Below are 27,125 nucleotides of genomic sequence, written 5' to 3'. Positions count from 1 at the left end.
TTTGCGGCCATCTCAAATACCTCCAGCCAAACACGTGAAATTCTGAATATCTTCAATTCCGAAAGCAGAGATTTTCGTCTTCTCCACCAGCTAGCTCAATCGCAAAACCCGTGATATTCACAGTGGAACGCGACCCATAAAAAACCACCGTCACGGTGTCTGTAATCCATCCTGCACTCCCAGTTGCCGTAAAAAGGCAACCAGAAGAATAACTGACATAAAAAACTAGCTCTGTTTTCCCCCGTATTAAAAACAACCACAGGAATTATACTTATGATTCATCATCATCATAGCGTCCTGCGACCGGGCTAGTGCGAGTGCGACCAGTTGCGATTCTGATAGTTCAGATCGAGACATCGCGGGGAAATTCGCCCCTGACGGTCGCCCCAGCCACACTTGGCTTGTCGTATGATGTACTTTTTCTATATTACTATATCCAAATGTAACCGTCGCAGGGAGTTCAGCCTCAGATCTCTTGTGATCAGTCTCATCCTCAGATTCAGCATTGGGATTATTCTTGCGCCATTATCCTGCAGGTGGAGAATCCCCCCCAATCGCAGCGCCAGATCCTTACTGCATTCATGCTCGGCAGGTGGAAGTGACCTACCGTGCATGCGCTAAATCTCCAGTGCGCACGGAATGCATCGCAGAGTGGCTGAAATCGTAAGATCCGGCTGGTGCATTGGGCTCTGGAAATGCAGCGACTACTGACTAGATCGATTCGCGATGATTTCGGACCCGTCAACAAGTCCATTGTGCGATGAGATTCGCGATTATGCGAGTACGCTACTACATTCATTCTTAAACACCGAGGTGCATGAGCTGAGCTGAGCCTTGTTACTGACTCAATATATATTGGGGAATATTAGACCGGGCTTTGCTCTTGCTTATGCATGGAAAAGATATCATATATTCTTTGTACTCCGTATGGCTGGCTGATCGAGATTACATATTCCTTCAGGCGTCCTCCGTCGATCAACCGCATTGATATTCCGAAGATCTCACGCGATTACCTTTCACCGGTTTTGGATCAATATTTAGACCTTGGGCCGACCGTTGGCCCATACGATGTATATCGTACATCACTATGGGTCCCGAGTCTGTGCGCTGTGCGATCACGGAGGCGAATCGGGCTATAACAGTTGTACTTGCCACCGCTAGGGACTGGGACTGATAAACTAGAGAATGGAGAATTTTGATTTGTAGTACTCCGTGCCTCCGTAGCCAAGACAAGATTCGTCCACATGCCAGCGCGTGAAGGGCGAATATGACATCCAACGGGGTGGGGCTGTGGCCAACAAACTCAAAGCTCCAGAAAATTGGTTTCCTAACGAGCTTTGATCCTTCGGTGCTTTTGCGAGCTGCACGGAATAGTTAGTTGGTCATGGAGTCAATCGGTGGAATTAGTCATTGGAAGCCCAAAGTTCCAAACCACTATAGAGACAGCGCTAGGCACTATCGGAGCGGGGTTTGATGCGGGACTTTGCTAGGACTGTCTGTTCTTCCGTATCTGATTCTCACTTATATATAATCAGCTCTACTGTAATGTCTCTACTGTAATATCAGGGTCTTAAACTGAGATGGAGTGCCCACGCGATCTCGCCAATAAACGTCCCGTGTTCGATCTCGATCTAAAGCTTAAGCAACATGTGTTGCAATACCCTGCGATCCGATCCTTTAGGCGGGTACTCAAGGGGGTAGCGTGTCAGACGGACGAATGAGGTGGTGATTAATTGGGTTTTGTTTTTCAATTGCTTTCGGCGGCGTTTTTTGCTTTTTGTTTTGTGATTTCACCTGCGCCCGATCTTGGCTGGGGACGTTGTGGCTCGGTGACGTAGGTAGTATTTGGATACTTAAGGATTGCATCTGAAGTATATGTCATAGTATATTCCAAGTCATAGGTAGATGGTAGTATGTCAAGTAGAACGGGAATGAATCCAAATGCTAAATAAATAAACAAAGAGATAAAATAATTTAAACTCGAGTGAACCATGGAACGTTGTCATCCGGACCACGTCGGGCACTTTCAGATCGGACTGTGTAACCTCAGCCACGTCTCTGATTCCCCCAGTTGCGATGGAAATAGCTGTGTCTCCATTCCAGAGATCTTGATTATTCTTGTGTTCCTTGGCACTTGGGTTGCATCTGTAATACAGCCAGGGAATGGATCTAACCATTACTATGTTATAGTAGATCTGACATCATATCCTTCACTTATAACCTCCCCAGGACTTTAGCTCATCGCCCGAGGCTGACATTTACCCACTTGCATCGGAGATCTCTCTCATGTGACACGGGTGCATATCCTCGTCGAGCGATCTGGAAATGACTCGATGATTGCCCTGCGCTATTTGTTATTTAATATAAGAATAGATTGATTCCAGAATACTGATTCCAGAATACTGGAACTATCGTCCGCTAGCTTCTTTTCCTGATGGACCACTCTGCCGGTATTCAGCCGTCCCTTAGCACGTTGAGAATCGGCCGTTAATCTCGATCGATCCTAGGTTCCGGGGTAGGCTAATTTCTGAATTATTTAATTTAAATTAGTTCATTTTGCAGTTCATTTGATTACCTTTTTTCTAGATATTGGATGGTGTGGGTCAACAACATACAACATCAACATCGTAGTAATGTATCGAACATTACCAGATGAGTTCGGACAAGTATGTAATTATATTGTATGTCATGCTAACTACAATATTGCACAGCCTCTATCCACAGCTCTACCCACCACCCACAGATAACTAAAGCCCTAAGATCCCGATGATCCGCAGTCGGTAATTTGCCTTGTAAAACCAGGTTCTGACGATCTGGCAATTTCCCAGGGTAATTTTCCCCCTGTTCGGATCTCGATCTTTTCTTTTTTTATTTATTTTGCCAAAGTTTCTTTTTTAATCTTTTTCTCTTTTGGGCTTTCTTTTCTTTCCTTTAATCTTTTATAGAATTCAAAATCAAAAATCAATTTAACTTCCTGTACTCCGTACTCCTCTCTAAGCTTCCCGTTTCCAATCTAAAGCCCGAAATGAAGTAGCCTCGATCCCCTTTGATTCTGCGCCTTTCCCCTCTCTACGGTGTGTTCTTTTATATTTGTCCCCATTCCACCTCGTGCTTTCATATTTGGATGGACATTCTCATTTCCACGCTTTATATCCCTTGCATGTGCGATCGGGTTCTTTTTTCTTTTCTTTTTGCATTTCAAGGTACCTTTGTGGTCTTGGATTCCTATCTCTTCTCTTGATTTCCCAAGTTTCATTGATCTGAAAAAAAAGAGGGAACGGAAAAAAAAGGAAAAAGGAAGAAAAGAAGAAAAGAAGTTAATTACGGTTAACTCGTCGGGTTACTCGGGCTCCATCTAAACGCCACTTTCCAACCTTCGCCCCGGGATCGTTGGATTGGATCTTGGATCTGGGCCTCTTTTTTCCTTCGGCACGAACAGGTGGAACGCTTTTCCTGTCGCACCAGAGGCGACCTCCGACTTTGCATTTGCATTCCCTTCTTCTCACCTCCCAGACCTGTCGCATCAACATTCTCTCCTCTCAACGTGATGGGGTCTTTGGAAGCCGCATCTAGGCACAGGTTGGTCTTGCGACCTCGCAGTCGGTCTCCCATTGCTCACCTTCGTCACAGAGACCCTTTGCCGGCGATGAGTTTCCTAGGGAAAGACGGATCGGGATACACCTCCAGACACCCTTCGAGCGCCACCGCTTCTCCGACTCTGATGAGTCCCAACGTCATGTACGGCCAATCCCTGCCGTACGCCTACGCGAACGCACCGCCGGGGTACATCTCGTCGCCCGAGGCCCGTCGCGCCCTCGAAGACGAGAAGGAAAAACGCACCTCAAGACAGTCCCTCCCATCCATCCACGAGGCCCTCGGCAACGACCCTCTCCCATACCCAGCAGCAACCTCCGCCCCGCCACCACAATCCTCGCACCCTACGCCGCCGCCACATCTCATCGGACGACCGAGCGCAGAGGGACCAGCGGGCCCGCCCAATCCGTTTTCGAATGGCCCGCCGACGGGTTCTCTCATGCGGGAACCCGCGTACCATCAGCAGCTGCAGGATGCATCGCGCTCCAGTCTCGCCTCCATCAACACACAGGATTCGCGCACCTCACTTAACTCCCTCAGCACGGGAAAATCCCCGACCCAGAGCGCCAAAACGGGAATCACCTCGGTGGGGTCGCAAAATTCGTCCGGGTATGAGTACAGTGCGCCAACCTCCGCCGGTAGCGTGGCGTCGCCGAATGGGTACGGCCATTTCCCTCCGAACTACTCTTTTCAACCGCAGTCCGGCCACTCGTATCCTCCGGCGCCGGCTCCGTACGATAACCGGGCCTACATGGGTGCGCCACGGGTGGAAGAGGTCAAGGGTGGATTTGTGAGTCGACTAGCTCCGCACAACGAGTCTAAGCGGCATTTGGACGTCTATGATGTGGAGACATCTTTGAATGAGGTATGGATTCGCCCTTGAGTCTTATTTTGAACCGATGGACAAAATCAAGAATGACTTGTTAAATGAATTACCTACTGACTGAAATAGCTCGCCGACTTGAGTACGCGCACCCTCGACTTTTCACGGCACTACGCGTCTCGCGCACATCAAACGCAGCGTTCCGGCCCGCTGTTAGGCTCCCTCCCTTCGCTCAACGAAGTGGAGGACATGCTTCACATGCAACGGCGGAACCAGGATGCCCTGATTCGGATACGCACCGCCGTGGTGAACCAGGAGCAAGCACTGGCTGAACAGATGGCGCAGCGCAAGGCGTTCAAGACCGAAGACGACCATATGGCGATGTACCAGGAAGACTTCAAAGGCACGGGCGGTTTCGCAGGCGCAGACCCAAAGAAACGGCGCGGAGTAAGTCTAGACTTTCCCCTGTATTGACATCTTGACACTTTTCTAACCCGTTTGCAGAAAGCCGCGCCTCCTGGTCGTTGCCACAGCTGCAACCGAGCCGAAACGCCAGAATGGCGTCGCGGCCCAGATGGTGCCCGGACGTTGTGTAACGCATGCGGCCTACATTACGCCAAATTGACTCGCAAGATGGGCGCTCACAAAGCGGCGAGCCTGGGTTCGAATCTCAAGCCCAAGTCGGTTCTCGACTCCTCCTCGCCAACCAGTCATTAGCTTCTCAGCTTCTCAGTCAGCTTCTCAGTCATTCAGCTTCTTTTTTCGGCGTTGAAAAAGGTGGGAAATAGAAGGCAACGGAGTTCAGTGGCCATTTTTTTTTTTCTTTTGGGAGGTCTAACGTCTTCCCTTTGTGATCTTTTTTTATATTTCTTTTGTCTTTTTGGGGCTCTTCCCTACTCGGTGTTCTTATAATACCCCCAACAGCTTCCAAGGTACTGGGAGAAAAACGGCTTTAGCATAGATATCCCCCTTTGATGATTCAATAGCCATCGGCCTGGTCTGAAACTGGTTTCTTTTTTGATTTTTTTTTTGATGTTCTGTTTTGTTTTGTTCTGTTCTGTTCTGTTCTTACCTCCATGTTCCCCTCTATCTCTCAATACCCTGCATTTCTTGGTTCTTTCCACTTCTGTTCGAGTATGTCCCTGATATGATATGTGTACGATCGTGTCTCATTCAGCGTTACATCTATTTTATGTTCTGGTCGATATTTTCGACGTTCAAGGTTTACGACACTTTTTTCTTCTGTGGTGGATATGGATATCCCTGGAATTGGCTCGGGATGGCAATACTAATTGAATATCATCAAAATCTCAACTTTGAATTTGTACTACAGATCTTTACTCGATTAATCTGATTCACACCTAACTTTATGGCATGATCTCTTTTCTTTGGGTCGCATCCATCTCTCATAAGCGTAGACATCCCAATATGGCATGATCCTCCCTGATTCGCTACCCTAGATATTGAACGTGCAGATTAGGCTAATATATGCGATATCAAAATTAGATTGTCATTTAAATTCGCGGGTTCCAGAAAGATCTCCATATATGGAGCAACGAACTAGTTATCATCCCAGCTGATCGTCTAAATTTTCCACATCCAAATTCCCCAATAAAAAGACCACCAACTCACCAGATCGTCCCGACTGAGAACTAAGTTTCCGCCGATTGAACTAGCGGGGGGTCGGCGTGCGGTCATTCGCTGCAAGGTATTTGTGTTCAGATAATCAGATCCGATCTACATTGGGATCGGGATCGGGCATGAGATCTCAAATTAAATTTAGATTAAAATTAGATTACGGCTTGGGTATGGCCAATACATTCTTTGGATTGGATATAAGCAATTTACGATATAGACATGTACGGGGTACTACAATATCACTTGTATTTATCTTAGCATGTTGTAGGTGGCCTTATTACAGACCGCCACATTCTTCCGCATGTAAGGAATAATAAGCCGGTGGATCACAACATAAGCCGCGTCTCGATATTTGTCATGAAGGTGAGATCCATTTGACAGCTTAGTTCGTGAGTCCAGTCCACATGGGGATGGAGGTGTTGGCTATTCCGGTGGCCTGGAGAGTTTGCATAGTCTGCGGGCTGGATATCGCTAAGCCCACTTAGGAAGTAGCAACGTTCTTTTATCCTTTCTTCGGCTTTGACTTTCAGTTGATGACAATTAGTACAAGTGTTCTCTGTTTGTTTTCTTGTGCTTACGTTGGACGGAACATCGTTTACCCCGAGAATCCAATAATCCGAGGATCATAACCATAATCATATTCAGCTAGCAGGGTTGGCATCGATCGAGATCGATCCCAGATCAAGATCCCACGTTCATCTATCCCGGTGGGGATCTATGCGATCAGCCGTACCCTATACAAACGTCGGCTGTCTAATTTTGCTGACAATGTATACATACCTCTGTCTACGGGTTTATATTTCCACGGCGCACAGCCAATCCAGGAAGGATCCCTCGAAAGCAGATTCCGTTTTGGGACACGCTGATTCATCCGATTCGTCCCCCCTAACTAGGTGGACACCGTCAGCTCTTAGGTTACATACTCCGTACCTACTGGAACAACATGGCATGATACGATACTCCTTGCGGGATTGAAAACAGATTTTTCCTAGTAAATTTCTTTGTCTGGATTCTCCCGAAACACGGCCGAGATCCACCGAGAGCCGCTTATCCCCACGATGGATTATCTCACTACTAGTTATGTAACTATATTCAGTCTACGGACTGGGCAACTATGGTAAAGGGGTAGTTAGTGGCACCACAACTTTCCTGTGGCGCAGCAGACCCTACGGTTCTCCGTGAAAATCTCCATCTCGTACCGGAGGATCATAAGAAAGAAAAAAGGACTAGCGAACTTTCGTGTATCCATCCACCATCCACCGCGCTTGGACAACACAGCACGGGAGTGCACTCGGCAGTGCGAAGAGCGAAAAGCGGAAAGTGGAAAGTCGGTCCGTATACGTATAGCAGTACGGACTACGGAGTACACGCGGAGTACATCCGGAGAAGGAATATCTCCACGAGCTAATAATAATTTGTGGACGTGCTATACCACACAGTATGTACAGTATCGAAAATATGTATGACGCTGCTGATCGTCCCTAGCAGCCTATAAGCCGTAAGCCTTGGATCTGGCCGAGAAACTCTAGTTACTGAGATCGTCGACGAATACTCCGTATTGTAGATCGCATATAGGAAACTCCTTTACAGAATACTTCACTGCGAACTGCGAACAACGTCCGCTGTGGAGACGACGGTTCCTCCCTGCTGTCAGAACTCTGTTTGAAAGAAATGTCGGTGTATTCCTGGAGGGCCCACGCGACCTCAGTTTTTGTCAGCTGAAGCGCGCGGTGGTACGCCGTAGATCGGTATTTGAATGCTCTCGGGCCTCTGGCGCCAGGCCCGGTTGGGCGTAGTCGGGTGGAGCGTAAGGTTCTTCTTCTTTGGGTCTTCTTTCTTCTTCGGTCTTGCTTTTGCTGCTTGTGGTATATCGTGGGTTATTGCGGTGGTACAGTATAGAGAAGTATCGGACTTCGCCGTGGAGATGGAATAGTTAACGGACTTGCATTAGGATCTGTACATTCGTGTACAAGTATAATTTATTATTCCATTGTATCAACTATTGTTGGTCTAAAGAATAAAAGATGCACACATTACAGTACTAACTGCAGCGGATCTATCCGACACGCAAGTTCAACGTCCTACGTACTACGTATATTGCACTATGTTTGTTGTAGTTAGGTGTGTTCTATATCAGTGAAGAATAATATCATGATCTTCTTCACCAAACCAAAACCTAAATACCCGCAGATCAACCGACCACCTGATTCGCTGGGGCCCAACCCCGGGCCAAATTCCTTCGTTTTCGTTTACCTTTTGACTCCCCAACCGGTCGTTCCCGGGTGCGAACTGGATCTCGCGGCTGACTCCATCTTGACATCGGTGCTGAAAGGTGGGCTGACCTATTGAAACCGAGTGCCCGGAAATACCCTTTTTAGTGAAAAGTCTATCTGGCTGAGACCAATAGTAGGCGATCGTGGGGCGATGGGTGGAGACGCATCGAATTCCCGGCCGGTTGGATCCGACTATTGGTTCCAGTCTTGGCTTAGGGGCTTTGGTTGCTGATCTGTGTTTGCGTATGTGTAATACGGGAGATGATACATACATACAATACTTTGTAGACAGGGGGATATATCTATATCAGGATACAACATACTGCAATGTAAGGTGTTAGGTATACAAGTTCAATAAGAAGTGCATACTCCCGAGATCGATCTGTATCTGTATCTCTATCTGCCCCGAAACCCCGGATCGAGCGAGATCTTCCAGATGGCTTGCAGGAAGATGCATACACTCCTTGGAAAAGGAGGCAACCATCCTAAAAAAGCTAGCCCTGCATGAAAGTTTCAAATCGTAGAATTTCAGCCCCGCCCCGATCTTGCTGAGATCCTTACTCAATGCAGCATCTCCCGCTGCGATCTGAGATTGGCTCTGGCTCCCAGGCCGGCGCTGGAATTGTGGCGGTGAGCTTGGGAATGTAGGTATATGCTATGCATTCCAATTTCCGTAGAACTGGTACCCATAGTTAAACAAAGGCTGGCTGGCATCGTATCGGCATGTGAGATCCTATATCCATGGATAGCTGGAGTGGATTTATAATTCTAAGCTCGGCCACGTCACGGGTCAGATGTCTGAGATGTCTATTCTCCTGTCCGTAACTGGTAACCAGCTCACGTAGTTGGTTAGGTAGTTGGTTAGTTAAGTAGCCGTGGTGAAGACATTAGTTCGTCCAACCTGGATTTGCCTTGGGATCCGCGCGATAGGCGTCTATAGTGCGCATCCAATATAGGTAGCTGTAAAGGGATGCTTAGCGACCCACTATATCAAGTCTCATCTACAACTTATGACTCGGGCTGATTTTCAGGATGGACATGTATCGTGGGTCTGAAAAAGCAAAAATGCATTATTGGATCTTCCGGACGATTCGGGAGTGCAACCATGGTTCGGGATACGAGCTGACTGCAAATCGTGTCTAGTGAGACGTGGAATTGGATCGCGATGTCGATCTACAACTCTAGTGCGTCTGACGGGGCGTCTATAGATTACACGCGGCCTCAGACAAACTAGAGCTGAGACAGTTGACGCACTCTTTTTTCGGCTATGACCTGTACGTTGTAGATTGTCTGTTTTTATTTTGGATATTGAACAGGGAGTACTCCATCTATACATACTAGTACTAGTACATATTTGTTTGTGTTTGGCATAATTTGGAACCGATCCACTCGGCAACTGAGCAGTGATGCAATACCCGCGTGCTGAGTGGATATGAAGAGAAAGAACCATGGTTCAACGACTTTAATAATTTGGCCCTGACCCTCGGATCCGATTCGACCTTGGGATTCATTTGTAAGCCCAATCTAGGCCATCTGCCATTTCTTCTATAATCACAGTGTAACCCCCTTTACCGCCAGAAAGCCCGCGCAACCGAGTTGATATAATCGATCCCGTCTTGGCGCCATGTATCCGCCTCCATATGACTGGTCGTATTAGCATCGAGACAGAGATCAACAGGTCCGTCCCTAGAATAAGAATCCCAGTACACAGCGGGTTTCACAACGCCCTGGTTCGGGTTTGGATCGAGGTCGTGGATGAAAGACGCCCACATGCCCGCCATCGCAGAGCTGAGGTCGATGTACGACTGCGGCACCCCGGCAAACGGTTTGCCGTAGTGATACCCCAGTCCGGCAATGTTGTGGAACACAAACGCTACCTCCTCGAAATGGGTCACGCCGGAAAGGAGTGGCGTGTCTGCCGAGTGCACGTTAAAGCGGTAGCAGTATGCGGGCGTTGATGTCTCCGCCCATGCTTCGCATTGTCGTCGACGGTTGGCGTGCATGAACCAGTCGCCGGCGAAGGCCGAGGTGCGTCGCCATTCGTACCCTTTGGAGGGCACGCGCTGGTCGCCTAGGTATGCGGGAATGCCTTGCGAGGGGTCGTCGGGGTAGAGGTCGAGGATGCGCTTGGCTACGGAGGGGGGTGTTTGGAAGTCCAATCCCCCGTCTGGAGGGTTAGCCGCTGTGGCAGTGTAGAAGATTTGGTTAGGTACCTGTCAAGTATTGATACCATTGCTCTGTGGTGTTGATCCCCGTAGGTCCGAATGCTGTTCCTTCGTCCGTATTGGTGCCGGCAATGATAGGGACTTTCACGAATGCATGCTTGTTTAGTTGAATGCTACCCCATGTCTGAATCAAGTCCCCGTCCACAACGGGCCAGAAATTGTAGTCAGAGTTGCCCCCCGTGCCGTTGAGAACAGCGTTGAGTGTCTCGAATGGTACTTCACGAAGACACTGCAGTGAATCCACGACGTCTAGGCAGCCCACGTTGGAGGCCAATGTGTTGTAGTTCGATTGGAACGTCGTGTAATTTCCCGGATTCGCGGATATCGACCCCCCAGACTGCATGATACCAGCCCGGAACAGCTTGTCATCTCGTCCGTTGTATGCTGTAAGATGGTATCCCACTGACATGGCACCTGCCGACTCGCCCCATATGGTGACTTTCGTGGGGTCGCCGCCAAAGGCGCCGATGTTTTCCTGGATCCATTGAAGCGCCAGCCTCTGATCTCGCAATCCGAGATTGGTGTTTCCGCTGCCGGAAACTTGACTGGAGCTTATAAAGCCCCATGCGGACAGTCTATAGTTCAGCGTGACGGCGATGAACGGTTTGCCTGAATCGTCGTTAGACCAGGCTTCAAGTATCCAAGAGAGAGGGAGATACCAATTTGATACGACTTCTCCACAATTGCAGACATATTATAACGCTCATCAGCACCAGAGCCTTCATAAAATCCACCGCCATGAATCCACACCCCAACAGGGAGTTTCGACTCTGTGTTGACAGATGAACTCCGGATTACGTTCAGAGTAAGACATGCTTCTGACTGAGAGTACCAAATCGAGTCCGTCTATTTCTTATTGGTAAGAATCAACTTTGGAAAGCAACCGAAAGAATCATACTCACGCCATATCCAACACAAATATCCGAATACTGTGTCGCATCGCGTGTACCATCCCAGCTAGCATTTAACGACTGCGGCACCGTAAAGCGCAAATTCCCCACCGGCTGCTGGGCATACGGTATACCCAGGAAGAAGTCCTGATTGTAGGTTGAGCTCCGCACTCCAGCATACGTTCCATTGCGCACTGCCGCTGTGGGAGATGATTTTTTAGGGACAGCATGGACTACTGTCCATAGTAGAAAGCCGGCTGCAAATCCAATCATGATGGTATAAATGGACACGCCCTTGCCCGCTCTAGCCCTCCCAATGTGTGGCATTTCATGTTTCATTTATATACTCCGGGGTATACATAGGATCGTTACTGGAAGGTCTCAGGACGTTGGTGATGCGGGGAAGCCCCACAATCACCTGAATCGTCTATGATCAACAGCCGGGAGATGTGGACGGCTGATATTTGCTCTGATCGTAGCGGACAAGATACGTAGCAGGTTGGAATGATGAGCCGTTGGAGTAGGATCTGCATTATGGCAGGAAGCGGAGAGGTGGGATGGCTATTCATCCACCAATACACCTTCAGGATGTTCTGGCGTATTTGGCTTCATGGCCATTTTCTCAAAAGTTTGACGGACGATTGCCTGCTTTAGTCGTAGGCCATGTTGATCAGTCCGAAGATTAACCGAAGCTTTTGCGCTGGCCGAGGTAAGTGAATAAAGATCTCAAGGATACATTTGCACTCGGCCCGGGGATTTGCATAGGAAAAGGAGATAAATTGACCCATAGCTAGAGTTACCACAGACCTCTGATAGTAACACGAACACCAAATTCAACCAAAAGCGGACGTCAACATTGTAAAACGAAACCCGGACCAAGCACCAAAGTCGATGTGTGACACGAAGCACTTATCCTCGTACGACAGCAAGATCGCAGGGTTCCTGAAATCCCTGAAATTGAACAAAGTTGGACAAAGTGTAACATACCGAAACAACAGGCCGACAGGCACTGTAACGGTAACAGCTGTGGCCTAAATAATAGTGGTATGCATATGTAGGTACACGTATATCGACATGTTTGCTCCTGGAAACCGAAGATCGAAAATATAACAATGTTGATGCTTTCTCCCATCTAAATCATGCCATCAATGTGCTGGTCATTACCGAACCGCTCTCGCACCGGGGCAGCAATCCAACTACAATCCGAAGAAACAGCCGCCATTATCGCAGTCACGCAAGGCTTCCTCGCAGCACTGAGCAGCAAGTCGCGCACTGATTTCGAGAAACACTGTGTCCGAGCAGGAGGGATGACACTCTCGCCTCCGTCTCCGACTTCCCTGCGTTTTTGTACGATTGGTTCGTTCGTTGAACATGTCGCTGGGCTCAAAGACGATATCGATGAACGTATCTGGGATCCTGAGGTGAAAGTGCACGAGACAGGCAGCCTGAACCTGGCCGCTGTGTGGGCGCCATTCCGGGCGAAGATCAACGGCGTGGTGGATCATGTTGGGGTGGAGCTTTTTGTTTTGCATAAGCTCAACGGCGAATGGAAGGTGACTGGGCTGGCGGACTCGTGTCGGTTGCCGACTGAGGAGGAAATGCTGCTGGAATGAGTACTATTGGAGACACTGAGAAATGAGAAATTAAGATTCATCAGACGCTGTGACAAGGAGGCTGTCCCCGATTGTCATGAATATATGCAAATTGTTCAAGTTTCCGCCATACATGCTCACACTCTGGATATCTATTTGTGGGGGTATGTAGATGCTCTAGTCTAGACCTTTTTGCCTCGAAGAAGTTCCCATCCGACTGATCCGTTTTTTCCCTCTTTGGCAGTCATCTCCTCAACCGCTTTCACTAGATCGTAGGTGATCTCCTCGGACACAACACTGTCATGCTTGTAGCTAGGATGCTTAGCTACAAACTCACGCATCCAACGAGCCCCAGTCCAAAGAGTGCCATTCGCCCGCTTCCGGATCAAATCCAGATAGCTGGCCAGGAAACATCTTGTCTCGACGTCAACATTCACGCTGTTGAGGTAGGACTCCACAAGCGGGATGAGGCCCGGGAATGATCCATCTGTGCATCCATTTACGATGTCATCGATGGTCATGAGATCAAATTCTGTCTCAACAGGGCCAAGAGGAGGCGATGGAGGCGGAGTGTTAATAGCCGACGATGTCGTAGATGAGAAGGTGCTGCCGTTCGCCGAGTGCTGTGCGCTTCTGGGCACCCTGCGAGGGAAGGGATCCTTGCGGAACCAGAACTTCCGATCAAGAACAGCATTGCGAGCGTGCGCCGTCTCCATATTCTCTGTAGTACGCTGGATCGGGATGTAGAAGTTGAGATCGAAGCTCAGGATGGCACGAGTGATGAGCACGATGAAAATGCTAAATGCGGCGTTTTCGAAATCTGTGATTTGGATCTCCATGGACCGGAACTCGACTCTCCAGCCGATATCATCCTTATCAGGTGGCGGCGGCTTGAAACGCATGTGCTGCCAATTAGTAGACTGTAAATTCTCAAAGTGGTCACTCTTGTTAAGATCTAGTTCTTCAAGATCCTCAGAGAAAATGACCAAGGGATCACGAATAAACAAGTGTGCAAAATGCGTCGCGAGTAGCTCATCCATTCCCCCGTCCATAAGGCGCTTCTTAATATCCTCATCAACAACTAGATCAGGATCGAAATATTCTTTCCGAAGACGAGGATCCTGGGATATGTAAGTCGAATTAGAGGCATATCGCGACTTGGGAATTCTCCATCGGTCGTTCTTGAGAGGCTGCGAGAGGTCAGTTCTGGGCTAAGGGTATCATTCTGGAAAACTTACAGCTTCGCCAAGTTCTTCGGGCGTCCTATCATCGACTGCATTGCCAATTTGGTTCCATCGTACATCTGTGTCCACTAGGAAACCCTTATAGATGGGTGTAGCGGCGGTCAGGGCTAGAAGAATAGGCCCCAAAGGACTCAGTTGATCATAAAGTCTTCTGCCCTCTGTCATATTCTTTGCCTGGAAGGTGATCTGCAAGCAACAGCTGCCCATTCCAAATGCCATGGCGTCCATGTAGACATGGTCATCTTTGGCTGCGCCGTTGCGGACGTCATCATCCTCGGGCCAATTATGAAGGTCGTAGTTAACTGTTGGATCCTTGAATGGCCTGGGCGTATTTGTGTCATGGAAAACAGGTACATTCAGTTCAACCTTGCGACCTCTTCGGGATCGAATGTTGGCAGCCAGAGTAGGGAATCGAATATGCGGATTGGCAATCTCATCAGGAACAAACTGCGAGCGAAGAGCTGGCCCAGATGGGGGATAATATGGCTGGATGTAGTCATCACTGGTTCCTAGCCGAGGGAAAGTTGTGAGGGTGATGGGGACTTCATTCGGAGCCATCTGTGCTTTCGCAACTTCTCGTCTTGGGGTCTATTAGCATGTTTCGAGTCAAGTTGTATTGCTAAAGAGCTCACCTCCACTTCATATTGGACTCCACCTTGAGGAGGTCTTTGAACCCGATTCCCCAAGGCTGTCCAGGAGTAGCCTCCAACATGAACCTTCCAAATTCGGGGTGGAAATGAGGCGGCTCCTCTCCTTCACTGGTTGATGTCAGACATGCTAGTTCCTGTTGGACATCAATCACACTCACTGGTCTCCAGTTGCACTGCGCTTGCCGGAGCCAGACTTCCACAACTCCTCGTCTCTTGCAAGTGATATCAGGATCTCAGCCTGGGCTAGAGATAGCCGTGCCTTCTTCGCCGCGTCGTCCAGAGCTACCACGAGGTATTCAATCTATCATAGAGGGCATTGATTAGCGATTGCGACCGGGAAATACGCGGGCCAGAACAACATACCTCGTCGCCCCAAAGAAGAGCATCGCGTTCTTTGCCTCGTGCCCTGCGCCAATTGGCAAGTAATTGCTAATCAAGTCAGACACCTTGAAATTGTTTCATTGCGACCTAGACGCGGCATACCTCGATACCCCACTGGCGTACTTGGCCCGCCTTTTTCTTGGCTTCCGGCCATTCCAGCGCTGTTCCAAGTGCCCTGCTTTATATTAGAGGGATCCCAAATAGCAAATCAAGCATCTCAAGACACATACAGAAGTCCCATTGTGTCGAGACGTTGCTCTCAAGCTGACAACACAAAATGCCCAGACACAAGTATAGGATAAACGAATCAAGACAATCCTAGAGTGAACAGGAAAGCCGAAGATTGAAGGACCGAGAGTAATCAAAGAGACATGGACCTGCGCATAGTCCCCTTTCTAATTGATTCGCTGTAATTCCTGGCAAGTCGCAATGAGGGGGTCAAGTTTTCGGCCGATTTTCTAGCGGGGGCGGCGATAACGGCGGGAGTTTTATTTCCACCTGCCAAATCTTCGACTTGTATTATTAATCATGATTTGTCACGGTGAAGCTCTAGAGACTTCCAAGGTAATCCTATCAAGGTCCTCACCTGATTCAATTTGGGAGATATTGAACATGGAGTGTCCTGGTATAGAGAGCTTTGAGGTGGTGAGATAGAAGTGGTGAGATAAGACCCTGCACTTGCGTCTTCGAGGATCACCATAAAGGCGTCTATTATAGGCCTGAGCGTTGTATATATACAAAGGGAATGAAAATGGATCCAGATATGATAGTCAGTAGTTAATACCAAGATAAACTTGAATGATGTTCGATACCCACATTCAGCTAAACTGTGGGGATGCTATTACCTATAGGATAGGTAGAAGTCTATGCCAAATATCACATAGAACATGGCACAAGTATAAGGGATTGATTGATATGATTCAATGACTACTGCGTGAATCTGCATGAAAGCAAGTGTCAAATAAGCAGGTATCGCGTTATAATGCGATGTTATATGAGACATCCATATGAGAGAAATCATCTGGGTAGCTCTTCATCAAGAGCTATATAGGAAAGACTGTATTTTTCGGTCTTATTCAATTTGTCCAGCTGTTTCAATTATCACCATCCATACCTCCTACAATTAGTATAATATCGTGCAACCAATCGGCCGCAATACAGCCAATAGAACTTGCGGCTTAAGCTTATAAAGCCGCAAACGGTCATTGGACGCAGGACTAAATGGGGTTAATTAGACAACATGCGATGATCATAGCTCAAGATAGCTCAAGATGTTTAATATAGGGCGAGATCTATAAAATACATAGGTAAATATCTCAAATGAGCTTACAGGCTTCACATCGGTAGGTCGTAACAGCATTGGAAGGCATAATTGCCTAGAGCAAAGCAGTGCGGCCTAAGTTCACCAAAAGAACTATAAATCCTAGCGTCTTGATCACAGAGGAACTCCAATGAATTGATTATTCAAAGCCCCTAGAGTCCACTAGAGTTATAACCCACCATGCCATCTGCTTACATGCGCTCGAGCTATGCCAAAGGACGAGTTGTCCATAGACATTGCTTGGCCCAAGAAAAAGGCCAGCCCGAGAAGCATGGGTACCAGCCTAGCCAATACTAAACAGAGCATCAAGTTGCCGATGCGATTGTTGTTCAGATGGGCGAAGAAAAAGTGGCCGATTTTGATGAAAGGTCCCAACGCCAAAAGGCAATCCATAAGCAGTTTCGGTGTATCTATTATTTACATATCCTGCTGCTTTAACAGCAGCACCGACTGCGCATACCAACAGTCCCACAATTCAGTTGCGCCGGGTGTAGTCCTTGGCGGCACGCAGCTCGTCCATCTTGGCCACGCGCTTCTTGAACTCTTCGTACTGGCATTTCTCATATGAGTGTCGTTCATCCTGATACAAAAGAAAAGAAAACATTAGCTGACTAGCTCTGGAAGCGCTCCGGTCGAATGGCGTTGTGTAGGAACATCAAAACGAGGGATCTCGTACCTCGCACTTCCAGGGAAGGTAGTACTCTGCTTGCCGGCATCGGTTCAACGGGATCAGCAGGTGTGCGCATGAATCTCTGTACTGCATGGGAAGACGGGCTTCCGACATTTCCTGGCGGGTTGCTGGAATTTGGTTAACCTTCCTGCTAGAGCTTATGATTGTTAATCAATGGCCTAAGAATCATACCGGATGTCTCCGAAAGGCCAACGGCGCTCTTAACCGTTTCAATGACAGTCATTTTGTCGAGAATTAAGGGGTGGAGAGGCAAGGAGCGGGGAAACAGAGGCAAAACGGCGTGGTTGGCGATTCCCGTTCGTCTGAGGTTCCTGCTGGGCCGATATTGGTCACATGACACAAAATCACATGACAGATAGTCTTCCGAAACAGGACTAGTGCGCACTTTACGCGTCCAGCGCGTATCTGATGTCCCCAGCTCCACCGAATCGTATCTCTGTGTTCTTGGTCCGGATTTTCATTGCATGCAATGCATCTAGTTCTGAAGAATTCTTAAGCCGATCAACTTGTGGGTCTTCTAGGGGTCACGCTTTGGCTCCAACGCGCGCGGTTACATCGCTCTTCGGGAACCTACTGAATTGTAGCGGCCAACGCGCGACGCACATTATGGCGGGGAGAGACACCATCTACTCTGCTACCTATAGCAGTGTAAGTATACCTTGATTAGATATTTTCACTGCGCTGGCCTGGAATTGTTGTCCGTGTTGAATGCGCGCACAGCTGACGTTCTCTCTCCCAGGTCCCCGTGTATGAGTTCAAGCTCGACACTGAAAGTGTGATGAGAAGGAGAGGGGATGATTGGGTCAATGCAACACACATCCTCAAAGCCGCAGGGTTTGATAAGCCTGCACGAACGCGCATTCTTGAACGAGAGGTCCAGAAGGGGGTACATGAGAAAGTTCAGGGAGGCTATGGCAAATATCAAGGTATGTCCTAGGATCTATGAAGCCCGTAGAAAATTTAGCTTGCTGACAGCTAATGCTCACAGGAACATGGATCCCACTTCCGGAAGGCCGCCAGCTTGCGGAACGCAACAACATCCTCACAAAACTAGCTCCGATTTTCGATTATGTTGCTGGAGACCACAGTCCCCCACCAGCGCCAAAGCACACATCGGCTCCATCCAAACCTAGGGCACCAAGGAAATCGGCCGCCGCAAACCGTGCTGCCGCTGCGGCCGCGGCCGCGGCTGCGGTAGCAGCTTCCGAAAGCCTGAAAGTTGTTCAGCCTCAGCGCAGCATGGGTCCCCCAACAATTCCACAGGATCACTATGAAATGAATGCAGCGTTTGACGACAACGAGTCAATCGGGCACGCTACAATTGAATCATCATCAATGGTCGCAGACGAGGATATGCTTCAAATGTCACATGGCGGACGGAAGCGGAAGCGTGGAGTGGAGGAGGCGACCCCTATGTCCATCAGCGAGCAAGAACACATAATCTACGGCGACCAACTTTTAGACTATTTCATGACCGTGGGTGATGCACCAGAGGCAACACGCATTCCCCCTCCCGAACCCCCTGCCCATTTCCAGGTCGATCGAGCTATTGATGATTCTGGGAACACAGCACTCCACTGGGCATGTGCGATGGGTGACTTGGGCATTGTGCAAGATCTTTTGCACAGAGGGGCCAATGTCAAGGCACTTTCGGATCATGAAGAGACCCCACTCGTCCGAGCTGTTCTGTTTACCAATAATTACGAAAAGAGAACGTTTTCGAATCTCTTAGACATGCTTCTGGATACTGTCTCTTTCCGAGATTGGTTCGGTGCCACTATCTTCCATCACATTGCAGAGAATACTCGAAGCAAGGGGAAATGGAAGAGCTCACGTTATTACTGCGAAATACTCCTCGATAAGTTATGCAAAACATGCTCGCAAGATGAAGTACAAATGTTGTTGTCATGTCAAGATCAGAATGGAGACACCGCTGTCTTGGTCGCTGCTCGCAACGGCGCGTTCCGTCTGGTGAATATCCTTCTTGTGCATTGTCATCGCGCTGGCGATCTGGTGAATAATAAGGGGGAAACCGCTAGCAGTATCGTACAGCGTTCTCAACATCACGACCATGACATCCCGCCGGCCCCATCCTCCGTCACCATGGCTAATGAACATATGGATGTTGAACCAGCTGGTCTTGTGGGCACAGACCGACAGTCCGTTGCCCCAATTCCGGATGCCCCTGCGACCACTGAACTCCTCTCCAGGATTGGAACAATCATGGCCGAGGCTAATAAAAAGCTTGCCGTGACCTATGGAAACTCGAAAATCAACCAGCAGGATTCCAATGATGTCGCCAATCCCGAAGCGTTACACGAGCAATTGGAATCCGACCGCCAGAAGATTCAGAAGCAAATATCTGCATTGGCAGCCAAGGAGGCCGATCATGAGCGCAATGACGACCAAGCTGGCCGATATGAAAAATTGCGGGCAAGCTATGAGTCCCTTCTTGAGCAAATCCAGCATGCTCGGTTGGCTGAACAGTTTGCTATTGCGGAGGTACCTAAACCTACGTCAGAGTCCCTTGAGCAAGGTGAATTAATGGCTCGGTATCGACTCGCTCAAGAGCTTTGCTCTGCGCAGAAGATACGCCGCAATGCTATTAAGGATCTAGCCCAACAAACAGCGGATGCGGGTGTGAGCACCAAGTTCGATATGCACCGTAAGCTGGTGGCTTTGGCGACCGGACTTAAAGAAGAAGATCTAGACCCTATGGCTGCGGAGTTGGCCGAGACGTTGGAATTTGACCGAATGAACGGCAAGGGCACTACTCCGGAGCTAGGTCATCGACGATTACCATCCCAGAATGAGTCGGCCACTCACCATGGACCCGGTGTCTCGGTGGATGCTTAACTACCGCGAGGTTGCACGCGTGAACTTTTATGTTTGATTATATTTCATGACTCATTGATTTTCTCCCTCTGGCACACTACCCAGCCAGCAGATACCCCGCATCTTCTCTTTCTTCTTCGTATCCATTGGTTTATCTTTTCTTCATGTTCTCATGGCTCATTAACAACTCATCTAGTTGTGGTTCTGGGTCCATTCGCCATTTGACTGGCATTCTGACAATGCACGCACAGGCAGTCTAACTCTTTTCGTGTGTCTGTACAGACCATCAAAGTGCTTGTACATTGTACATACAACGTGGGAGACAGCGGCTCCGGAACGGGCGAGATGCGAAATACGAAGCCAGGAGGGGCTGAGACGTATCTTATCCATGTATGGTTCATTTAGGGCGACAAAATGCGTGGTTTACACCTGCGTTTACATGAATTATCCAATTGACAATCCGTATCTTCATGGCCGTTGTAGATGATAATCACGCTAACTCCTATGTCACGATCTCACTTAACAGTTCCCTAGTCTATGCAGTCTCTTATTACCTTGTTCTATATATGGCCCCAAAATAAATGGTGCACGTCCATATTATTTGTTGCTGGACTTGCACGCCCGTCTGGGCAGCCATGAAGCCAATTTTTAATTTCCGGAACTTCCTGCTGAAGAAGACGTCGGCTTGTCGTTGGGGTAGCAACAAGCGACAAGTCCTGCTGGTTTCATGATTCAGGAGAATGTGATCTTTTCTACAATAATATACATCGCATCATTTGGTGATTATGTGCAATGTATCATGAGAAAGCATCCAACCATGAATGTGATGAGAATTGTAGTCTACTTAGATTCTACCCTGTATCGAAATAGCAGACAATGTTCTGCAAGCCCGATACCTTTCTTGGTTTTTCCTGGTTTTTGTTGCCTTCTAGAAATCAAAGCCGCCTAAGATCACTTGCAGTTCGTGGCAAAATACTACACTCCTGATTTCCTGACCATAACGAGATCCGACTGAATTATGAGCTAGAAGCAAACAAGTTCAGGTAAACCCATTGGTTGGCGCCGACAGCTTGGCATTTGCGACGAGCGGCTCCAGGGGCATCGTCAGGCGTAGATTGGATGGCAGCCACGTCGCGCCGCTAGTGGATAACAGCCAATGATTTGGCTGGGGATGTGATGGGATCGCTTCAGGCCTGGGTGTGTTGCTTATTGGTCAATAGAATGAGCCAGTCAGATCTCCTCAATGGGTCTTCTATGATAATGCTGTCAGCTATGATCAGGCATTCGGTAGAGAATAGGATATTGCCTAGAGTAAGGGTAAAGCTGAAAAAGCTTGAATTACCCCAATGTTTCCAAACATGATGAAAAGAAGATATCAAAGTGAACCTCCGTTGATATTCCGTTGATATTGCCTCTCGTGCCTGAGAAAAGACGCTAGTACGCTTTTGGACTATTGTGCTCGGTTGCTGCCTGAGGGATTAGGCGACAATCCCCGCGGCCATCCACCATCTTTAATCGCTCACTTCTTCTTCTTCTCTTACATCCAACCCTCCATCTAATCTTCGATTCTTTCTTTTCCTTTCCCTTCCCCTCTGCATTCCTTCTTTCTCTGCAGCTCTTCTCATTTCATGGAAAACACCCAAAAAAAGCATCTATCCACTTTGCAAATAGTCCCGATCAGTTCCGCCCCCCTGAGGAAAAACGTTGTGTTTGGCCAAGGACCGAATTCACTACATTTTTGATTGTCTTCACAAATCCATCTCTTCGGATCCTTGAACCTGTTTTCACCTCGGTTATTCGCACAGCACTGGGTTGTTTGGTCGCCACCTTGAGTGTTTCAGCCTACAAGTCTTCGATCTTCGGCATCGCGTGAACTACTCTCTTTTCTTATTCGGCTAGGATTTGCAGAGCATTTCCCCCGGACATTTTATCTTTTCTTCGTGGTCTAGCTTCGTGCGTGGCTTCTCTTCCTAAAAATACCCTCTTAATTTTTTCTTCTTTTTTCTTTCGAGGTGTCTGTCAACATATCTCAAACTCCTCGGCTTCCTCGAGACCTATTCCTTGGGTTCGCAACTTTCAAACCCAGCAAGTCCTTGTACAGCTCGGTTCTTCTCTCATCTATCGTCTTTATCGCTAGCCACTCGCTCGCTTTATTTTCTTCACCTGTGATTGGTACGTGTGATTGCCTTGTGCCCCATCCGTTGGATCTCACTGACCAGTTTCCGGATACAGAAAACCCGACTCTCGCGTCCACGTTTCATTTTCCGGTCGTTGAATCTCGATATTGCAGACTTATTTCAGCACTTGTTCTCGCATAGACACCATAATTCCTTAATCGCCGAGAAGTGAGCTCAGCTTTGTGGTTGACCCCAAACGCTCACGTCGAATCCGAACGTCAAAAGATACCGCTTGTCTCGCTTGCATTCTATTGCACATACCTAAATTCACCTCTACCGAACGAATATGAGTATGGACGCTGGCGGTCTTGCTCAAATGTCTTACAATTCGTCCTTCAATAATGGCAATTCCCTGGGCGTGCCGGGCTCTGGCTTCGCCTCGCGCGGCAAGGGCTCTCACATCAAGCGCTTGAGCATGCCTCCCCAGGTTTCGACCATCGATGAGTCCCAGGCATCAGCATCCGTCTCCACTCCGCGTACCAGCCGCTCTCATCTTTTGGCTGGACTGCGCACTGCTCCCAAGTCTGCGACGATCCCCTCTGAGCATCAACAGCGGAGTGGAATGGAAGGTGCACGATTCACTGGTTATTCCAACCGAGGATCCGACCGGGTCCCACAAACTGCGACCGGAACTGGATTCCCACAGCACAATTACACCCAAAATCAAAACGCGAACTCGTACCGCAACAACTCGCATCACAACCGCATGATGTACACTATGCCGGAGCAGGTTCTTGCACCTCCGACGCTTGAAATGGCGGGTGGTGATATTCCAATCGATGAGAACATGTACGCAGAGTTGATGTCAACCAACCTGTTCCTTGCGGCGCAGCAGCAACGCCTGCAACAGCAGTTGATCAGTGTCACTGCTGCAGCTCAGCAATTCCAAGGCCTCAACCTTGGGATGTCCCTTCCTCGGCAGCAACATGCTCCTTCACTCTCCATCCCTGGCATGGGATTTTATCAACAGCAGCTCCAGCAAGGTGTTCAGCCCATTGTGCAGCCGGTCCCTGGTCAACCTGGAATGTTCTGCGTCTACAATCCTCTGACTGGCCAACAAAGCTATATCATGGATAACTCCCAGGAAGATCGCCAGCAACAGTTTTATCAAGATACTCGGTCCCATATTGGCCAGCAAGTTCCCCAGTTCCGCGCAGAAATTTCTCCTCCTGCGGACTCCACGTACTCTACCATGCAATTCCCGCAGCCAATTTCCCCTCCAGTTAGCAGCCCCTCTCCGCCCCACGACTCGTCTGTGAATGCTCTGCGCCGAGGCCACCGCAAGAACCTTTCGTTCAACCCAAGTATCAAGACGAACATTGATACTGTCAAGGCCAATGTGGGACCCGGCCCTAGGTCTGCTGCCCTGCCGCCGACACCGGCCACTGGAACATTTGGACCCGGTCAAAGTCGTGCTGGTGAGCATCCGATGCGTCAGCCCCGTGGCCCCCCTTCGCTTGAGGATCTCGTGGCCAAGCCCACCTCCAAGCACGAAGGTAGCAAGAACTTCGCGACTCGCCAGCGGCGTCGTGCCGTTCACAATCTTGTTCGCGCAGGAATCGAGCGTCGTGGCGACACACGCAGTTTTGGATACCACAGCAGCGGAGGCACGAACACCCCTGCGAGTGAGAAAGAGTTTACTTTTTCGGATGGCGATGATGCCACCGTGCGTAGCGGAGGAAGTCTCTCCAGCAAGCCCAGTCTAGGCAGCCTGCGAGCAGTTGCTAATGGTGCCATTGGATCCGAGAGAAGGGAAAAATCTGGTCGGGATCGCAAATCCCCGGACAGCCCCTTCCACAGCGCCACGCCGACTAGCGAAGACGGAGGCTACTTTTACTCAAAGCTTGTTGATGCTCGCGGGGATTATGCCCACTCACCTAGTGCCAGTGGTACCTCGTCGCCCTCAGTGGCAGATGTCGTTGCTGGCCAGGGGCCGGTAGCCCAGGCACCAGAACGGCGCAAGACGCCGATGCTGGTGTTGTCCAGCGCTGAAAAACGCAAGACACCCATCATGTAATGCCGAACCACACGTGACAGCGACGTATGACCTTCCTTTATGTTTTTCTCTCGCCAAACGGGTCAGCTTTCGTCTTTCTTTGCCCAGCGAGTCCTGATTAAAAGGACTCGACAGCGGCTGACCCTCCCCCATTCTTTTTCTCGTTACCACTCTATTGCTGGCAACTCATGCCAGGGTTCATGTTTTTTTGTGACGAAAGACCTTTATCGGTCTGAGATGACTTTATTCCTATTTTTTTTCTTTTGGCTTCTCTTCATATTTCTCCACTATGCTTTATCTTTGTCACCTTGCATCATAACTGAGGCTGGGCGGACCGGATCTATTTACTTGGAAATGACAGGATGAGCTTGAGACAGGAAGAGGAACTTGCGATGGCAAGTTGTCTTCCCTTCACTTCTCAATTTGGCTTCTGATGTACATCTGGTTATGTACAGACAGCTCTTCCCAGTGCACTTTGAGCTCAGATCACCCTGGTGAATACATATCTTAGCAAATATCTGATCTTATTTTTTGTTTTGGCTATGTTGATCATGCTCCATGAACGTATCTAGTATCTAAGTAGTTTTTTTGGTTGAACAATTCAACGGCTTATTCGGAATACGCAAATATTTTTCTTAGATCCTATGATAATCCTGGTGTTGTCCTGCAATGACCCACGTGGAGCACTTGGTTACTCGGTCTGTTGAAGAGTCCTGGGTAGGTATTGCTGTAGGAAAGACGTTTTCTATCATTAAGCTTGATGTTTGAAAGTAAGAAAGGCATAAGCCAGGGTAGGGTCAAAGGGTTACAAGATACTCTAAAGAATGGCTACTAGAGGTCACCATGGCTTGGGGCAGTATCAATCTCACTAGACCACATTGAAAGGTCTGTCGTCTTGATGCACCATGTAATGTACCTCACGCTGAGTGTCATGGTTACAGAGCCGGGTTGTATGCTGATGCTTATGGAGGGTGGTCCCGAGCTTGGGGTAGCTGCATAACTATTTCGGTTCCAGCTTACGCTTTTGTCAAAAGGCGAAATGAGAACTGATTGTTATACATCCACTGAGATGAACTCAGATCTCGAACGGCCGCTGTCAGTGAGGAAAGTGATGAGTTGGCCCAAATGAGGACTTCAGTGACAGTAAACGATGTGATAAATGTTATTAAGTGTTTAGTGGCTCTTGGCTTCTCATCATATACGTAGCTTAATTTCCGTCTGCACGGTGAATAGGGAAATAATCCGTTGGGCTGCAGAGTGAAGCCCAATAAACCGTATTCCGCGTGGGTGCAGATGGCACCTAGTTTGATATACTTGGCTGGTTGTCATGCCGGCGTCCAAACCTTGATATTCTAAGAGTTGAGATTGGAACATACGAATCACTATGCATTCACCTAAATAGTTATGCGGTCGTTATATCAAGAACCATGGTACGAATACGGCCCAAAAAACCTTGACACAAACTCTAAGTTGACATTATTTCTACGTGTCTACAAGTCAACTAAACAATGGCAACAATCCTGGAACCATCATGAAAGAAAGGAAGTTGAAACATACGCAATGCAAGACATTTACCATTGACAAAACCTATATATAGTAGTCGAGAGCTTAACTTTAGGAATGTGAACGGGATCTTCGTTCTCTAAAGTGTAATGCCACAATGCATAATTGTAGAAGACGATATATTTACTTACTCCCAGGCCACGTAAGAATCCTGGGATTAAAGCAGCTTTATCTGTGTCTACCCGAGGGTAGAGCAGCCGGAACTCCGTGGCACATGTGTTTCACATAAACAGTATAGTACTGCCGTCCAAGCTTGAGTATTGGTCCCTACTTTCTTGAAGGTCACACCATTATATTCTTCGGTACAGCTGGTGGGGAAGAAGACAGTGTGACGGACAGGGAGGGTGAGGGTGACACGGATGGTTGTGCGGTCGCATTGTTGCATAAAATAATGAGATAGAGGTGAAGCAAGACATATTCAATCAAGCCTCTACAGTTGTGATAGCGTAAGATATTGATCTAGTCCAAGAAGAGAAACAAATGGGAGAAAGCCCCTCCCCAAGCCACGAATGGCCCAATGTAATAGCGCACGAAAACTCCATCAGAATGTTCAATACTAACGTTTGATAACGAGCGCCTCGAAAGAGACAATCCTGGCCCTATCTGATACCATCTCAGAGATTCAAGAGTCACCTTGCACAGTACCCAATTGAATGTACCGTTCGTTGCCACTCGAGAAATAATTTGGGCCCTGGCTGTCCCCCCCTGACTGATAACCATGACTAGTACAATATCCAGAACTAGTCAGCAGCCACACCTGTAAGCTTAAATCACCCCAGCTCCCTTGAAGTAGGGTTTTAGGCAGCATAGGTTGGGTAATGATCATTGCCTAGATAAGCATCTCACATCTTGAAGTGGCACAATGACGAGCGAGGAGCTCATCTGTGGGATATTGGTTGAACATGAAGGGGGCGTTTCGAGCCCGCTGAGGAGTGCATGTGTGCTTGTCGGGCTTTCCTATGGGCAGTAGAATTGGTTACAGCACTGGAACAAGCAGAGAGAGTAAACAGTTTCCCCGTATATTAGTGCAACCTTTCATCGTGGTACCCTGTACATTGCCGGGACAGATCAAAAACCTTCAACATCCCCTCTGAGAATCAACACCGAGTCGGGTCCCGGAGGTCTTCCGGGTGTCAACCTGCGGTATGAGTACTCATTTGCTTCTCGGTAAGATCTCGGTCGGAAAGTAGAGAGATGGCCATCAATACCGATGAGATTCTTCCCGATGGTGT

General features: G+C 48.5%; 7 protein-coding genes across 7 annotated transcripts; 4 read left to right on the top strand and 3 right to left on the bottom strand.

The window, feature by feature from the left end:
* Positions 1–3,547: 3,547 nt before the first annotated feature.
* Positions 3,548–5,134, top strand: nsdD (GATA-type sexual development transcription factor NsdD; the record flags this gene model as incomplete). The annotated part of the gene is made up of 4 exons (XM_039069191.1): positions 3,548–3,579; positions 3,631–4,459; positions 4,547–4,864; positions 4,922–5,134. 4 exons carry the CDS (start codon positions 3,548–3,550, stop codon positions 5,132–5,134), a joined length of 1,392 nt encoding a protein of 463 aa, XP_038931914.1.
* Positions 5,135–9,896: 4,762 nt separating this feature from the next.
* LCP9604111_1786 (uncharacterized protein) lies at positions 9,897–11,716 on the bottom strand (the record flags this gene model as incomplete). Its single annotated transcript, XM_039069190.1, has 4 exons — positions 9,897–10,495; positions 10,542–11,162; positions 11,213–11,399; positions 11,456–11,716. The coding sequence occupies 4 exons, from the start codon at positions 11,714–11,716 to the stop codon at positions 9,897–9,899; spliced, it is 1,668 nt and encodes a 555-aa protein (XP_038931913.1).
* An 866-nt stretch (positions 11,717–12,582) lies between these two features.
* LCP9604111_1785 (uncharacterized protein) lies at positions 12,583–13,056 on the top strand (the record flags this gene model as incomplete). The annotated part of the gene is made up of 1 exon (XM_039069189.1): positions 12,583–13,056. The coding sequence occupies one exon, from the start codon at positions 12,583–12,585 to the stop codon at positions 13,054–13,056; it is 474 nt and encodes a 157-aa protein (XP_038931912.1).
* A 161-nt stretch (positions 13,057–13,217) lies between these two features.
* Positions 13,218–15,551, bottom strand: LCP9604111_1784 (glutamate--cysteine ligase; the record flags this gene model as incomplete). Its single annotated transcript, XM_039069188.1, has 7 exons — positions 13,218–14,225; positions 14,274–14,859; positions 14,912–15,037; positions 15,088–15,230; positions 15,293–15,358; positions 15,413–15,485; positions 15,541–15,551. The coding sequence occupies 7 exons, from the start codon at positions 15,549–15,551 to the stop codon at positions 13,218–13,220; spliced, it is 2,013 nt and encodes a 670-aa protein (XP_038931911.1).
* A 1,555-nt stretch (positions 15,552–17,106) lies between these two features.
* Positions 17,107–17,545, bottom strand: LCP9604111_1783 (NADH dehydrogenase [ubiquinone] 1 beta subcomplex subunit 7; the record flags this gene model as incomplete). Its single annotated transcript, XM_039069187.1, has 3 exons — positions 17,107–17,211; positions 17,308–17,429; positions 17,494–17,545. The coding sequence occupies 3 exons, from the start codon at positions 17,543–17,545 to the stop codon at positions 17,107–17,109; spliced, it is 279 nt and encodes a 92-aa protein (XP_038931910.1).
* A 383-nt stretch (positions 17,546–17,928) lies between these two features.
* Positions 17,929–20,178, top strand: LCP9604111_1782 (putative APSES transcription factor; the record flags this gene model as incomplete). Its single annotated transcript, XM_039069186.1, has 3 exons — positions 17,929–17,970; positions 18,062–18,248; positions 18,311–20,178. 3 exons carry the CDS (start codon positions 17,929–17,931, stop codon positions 20,176–20,178), a joined length of 2,097 nt encoding a protein of 698 aa, XP_038931909.1.
* Positions 20,179–22,620: 2,442 nt separating this feature from the next.
* Positions 22,621–24,351, top strand: LCP9604111_1781 (uncharacterized protein; the record flags this gene model as incomplete). Its single annotated transcript, XM_039069185.1, has 1 exon — positions 22,621–24,351. The coding sequence occupies one exon, from the start codon at positions 22,621–22,623 to the stop codon at positions 24,349–24,351; it is 1,731 nt and encodes a 576-aa protein (XP_038931908.1).
* Between the last annotated feature and the right edge of the window lie 2,774 nt (positions 24,352–27,125).

The sequence above is a fragment of the Penicillium roqueforti genome, assembly GCF_015533775.1.
Source record: "Penicillium roqueforti strain LCP96 04111 chromosome Unknown scaffold_02, whole genome shotgun sequence".
Lineage (NCBI taxonomy): Eukaryota > Fungi > Ascomycota > Eurotiomycetes > Eurotiales > Aspergillaceae > Penicillium > Penicillium roqueforti.
Note: the sequence above shows the minus strand (reverse complement) of the source record. Positions and strands in the feature narration are given on the sequence as shown.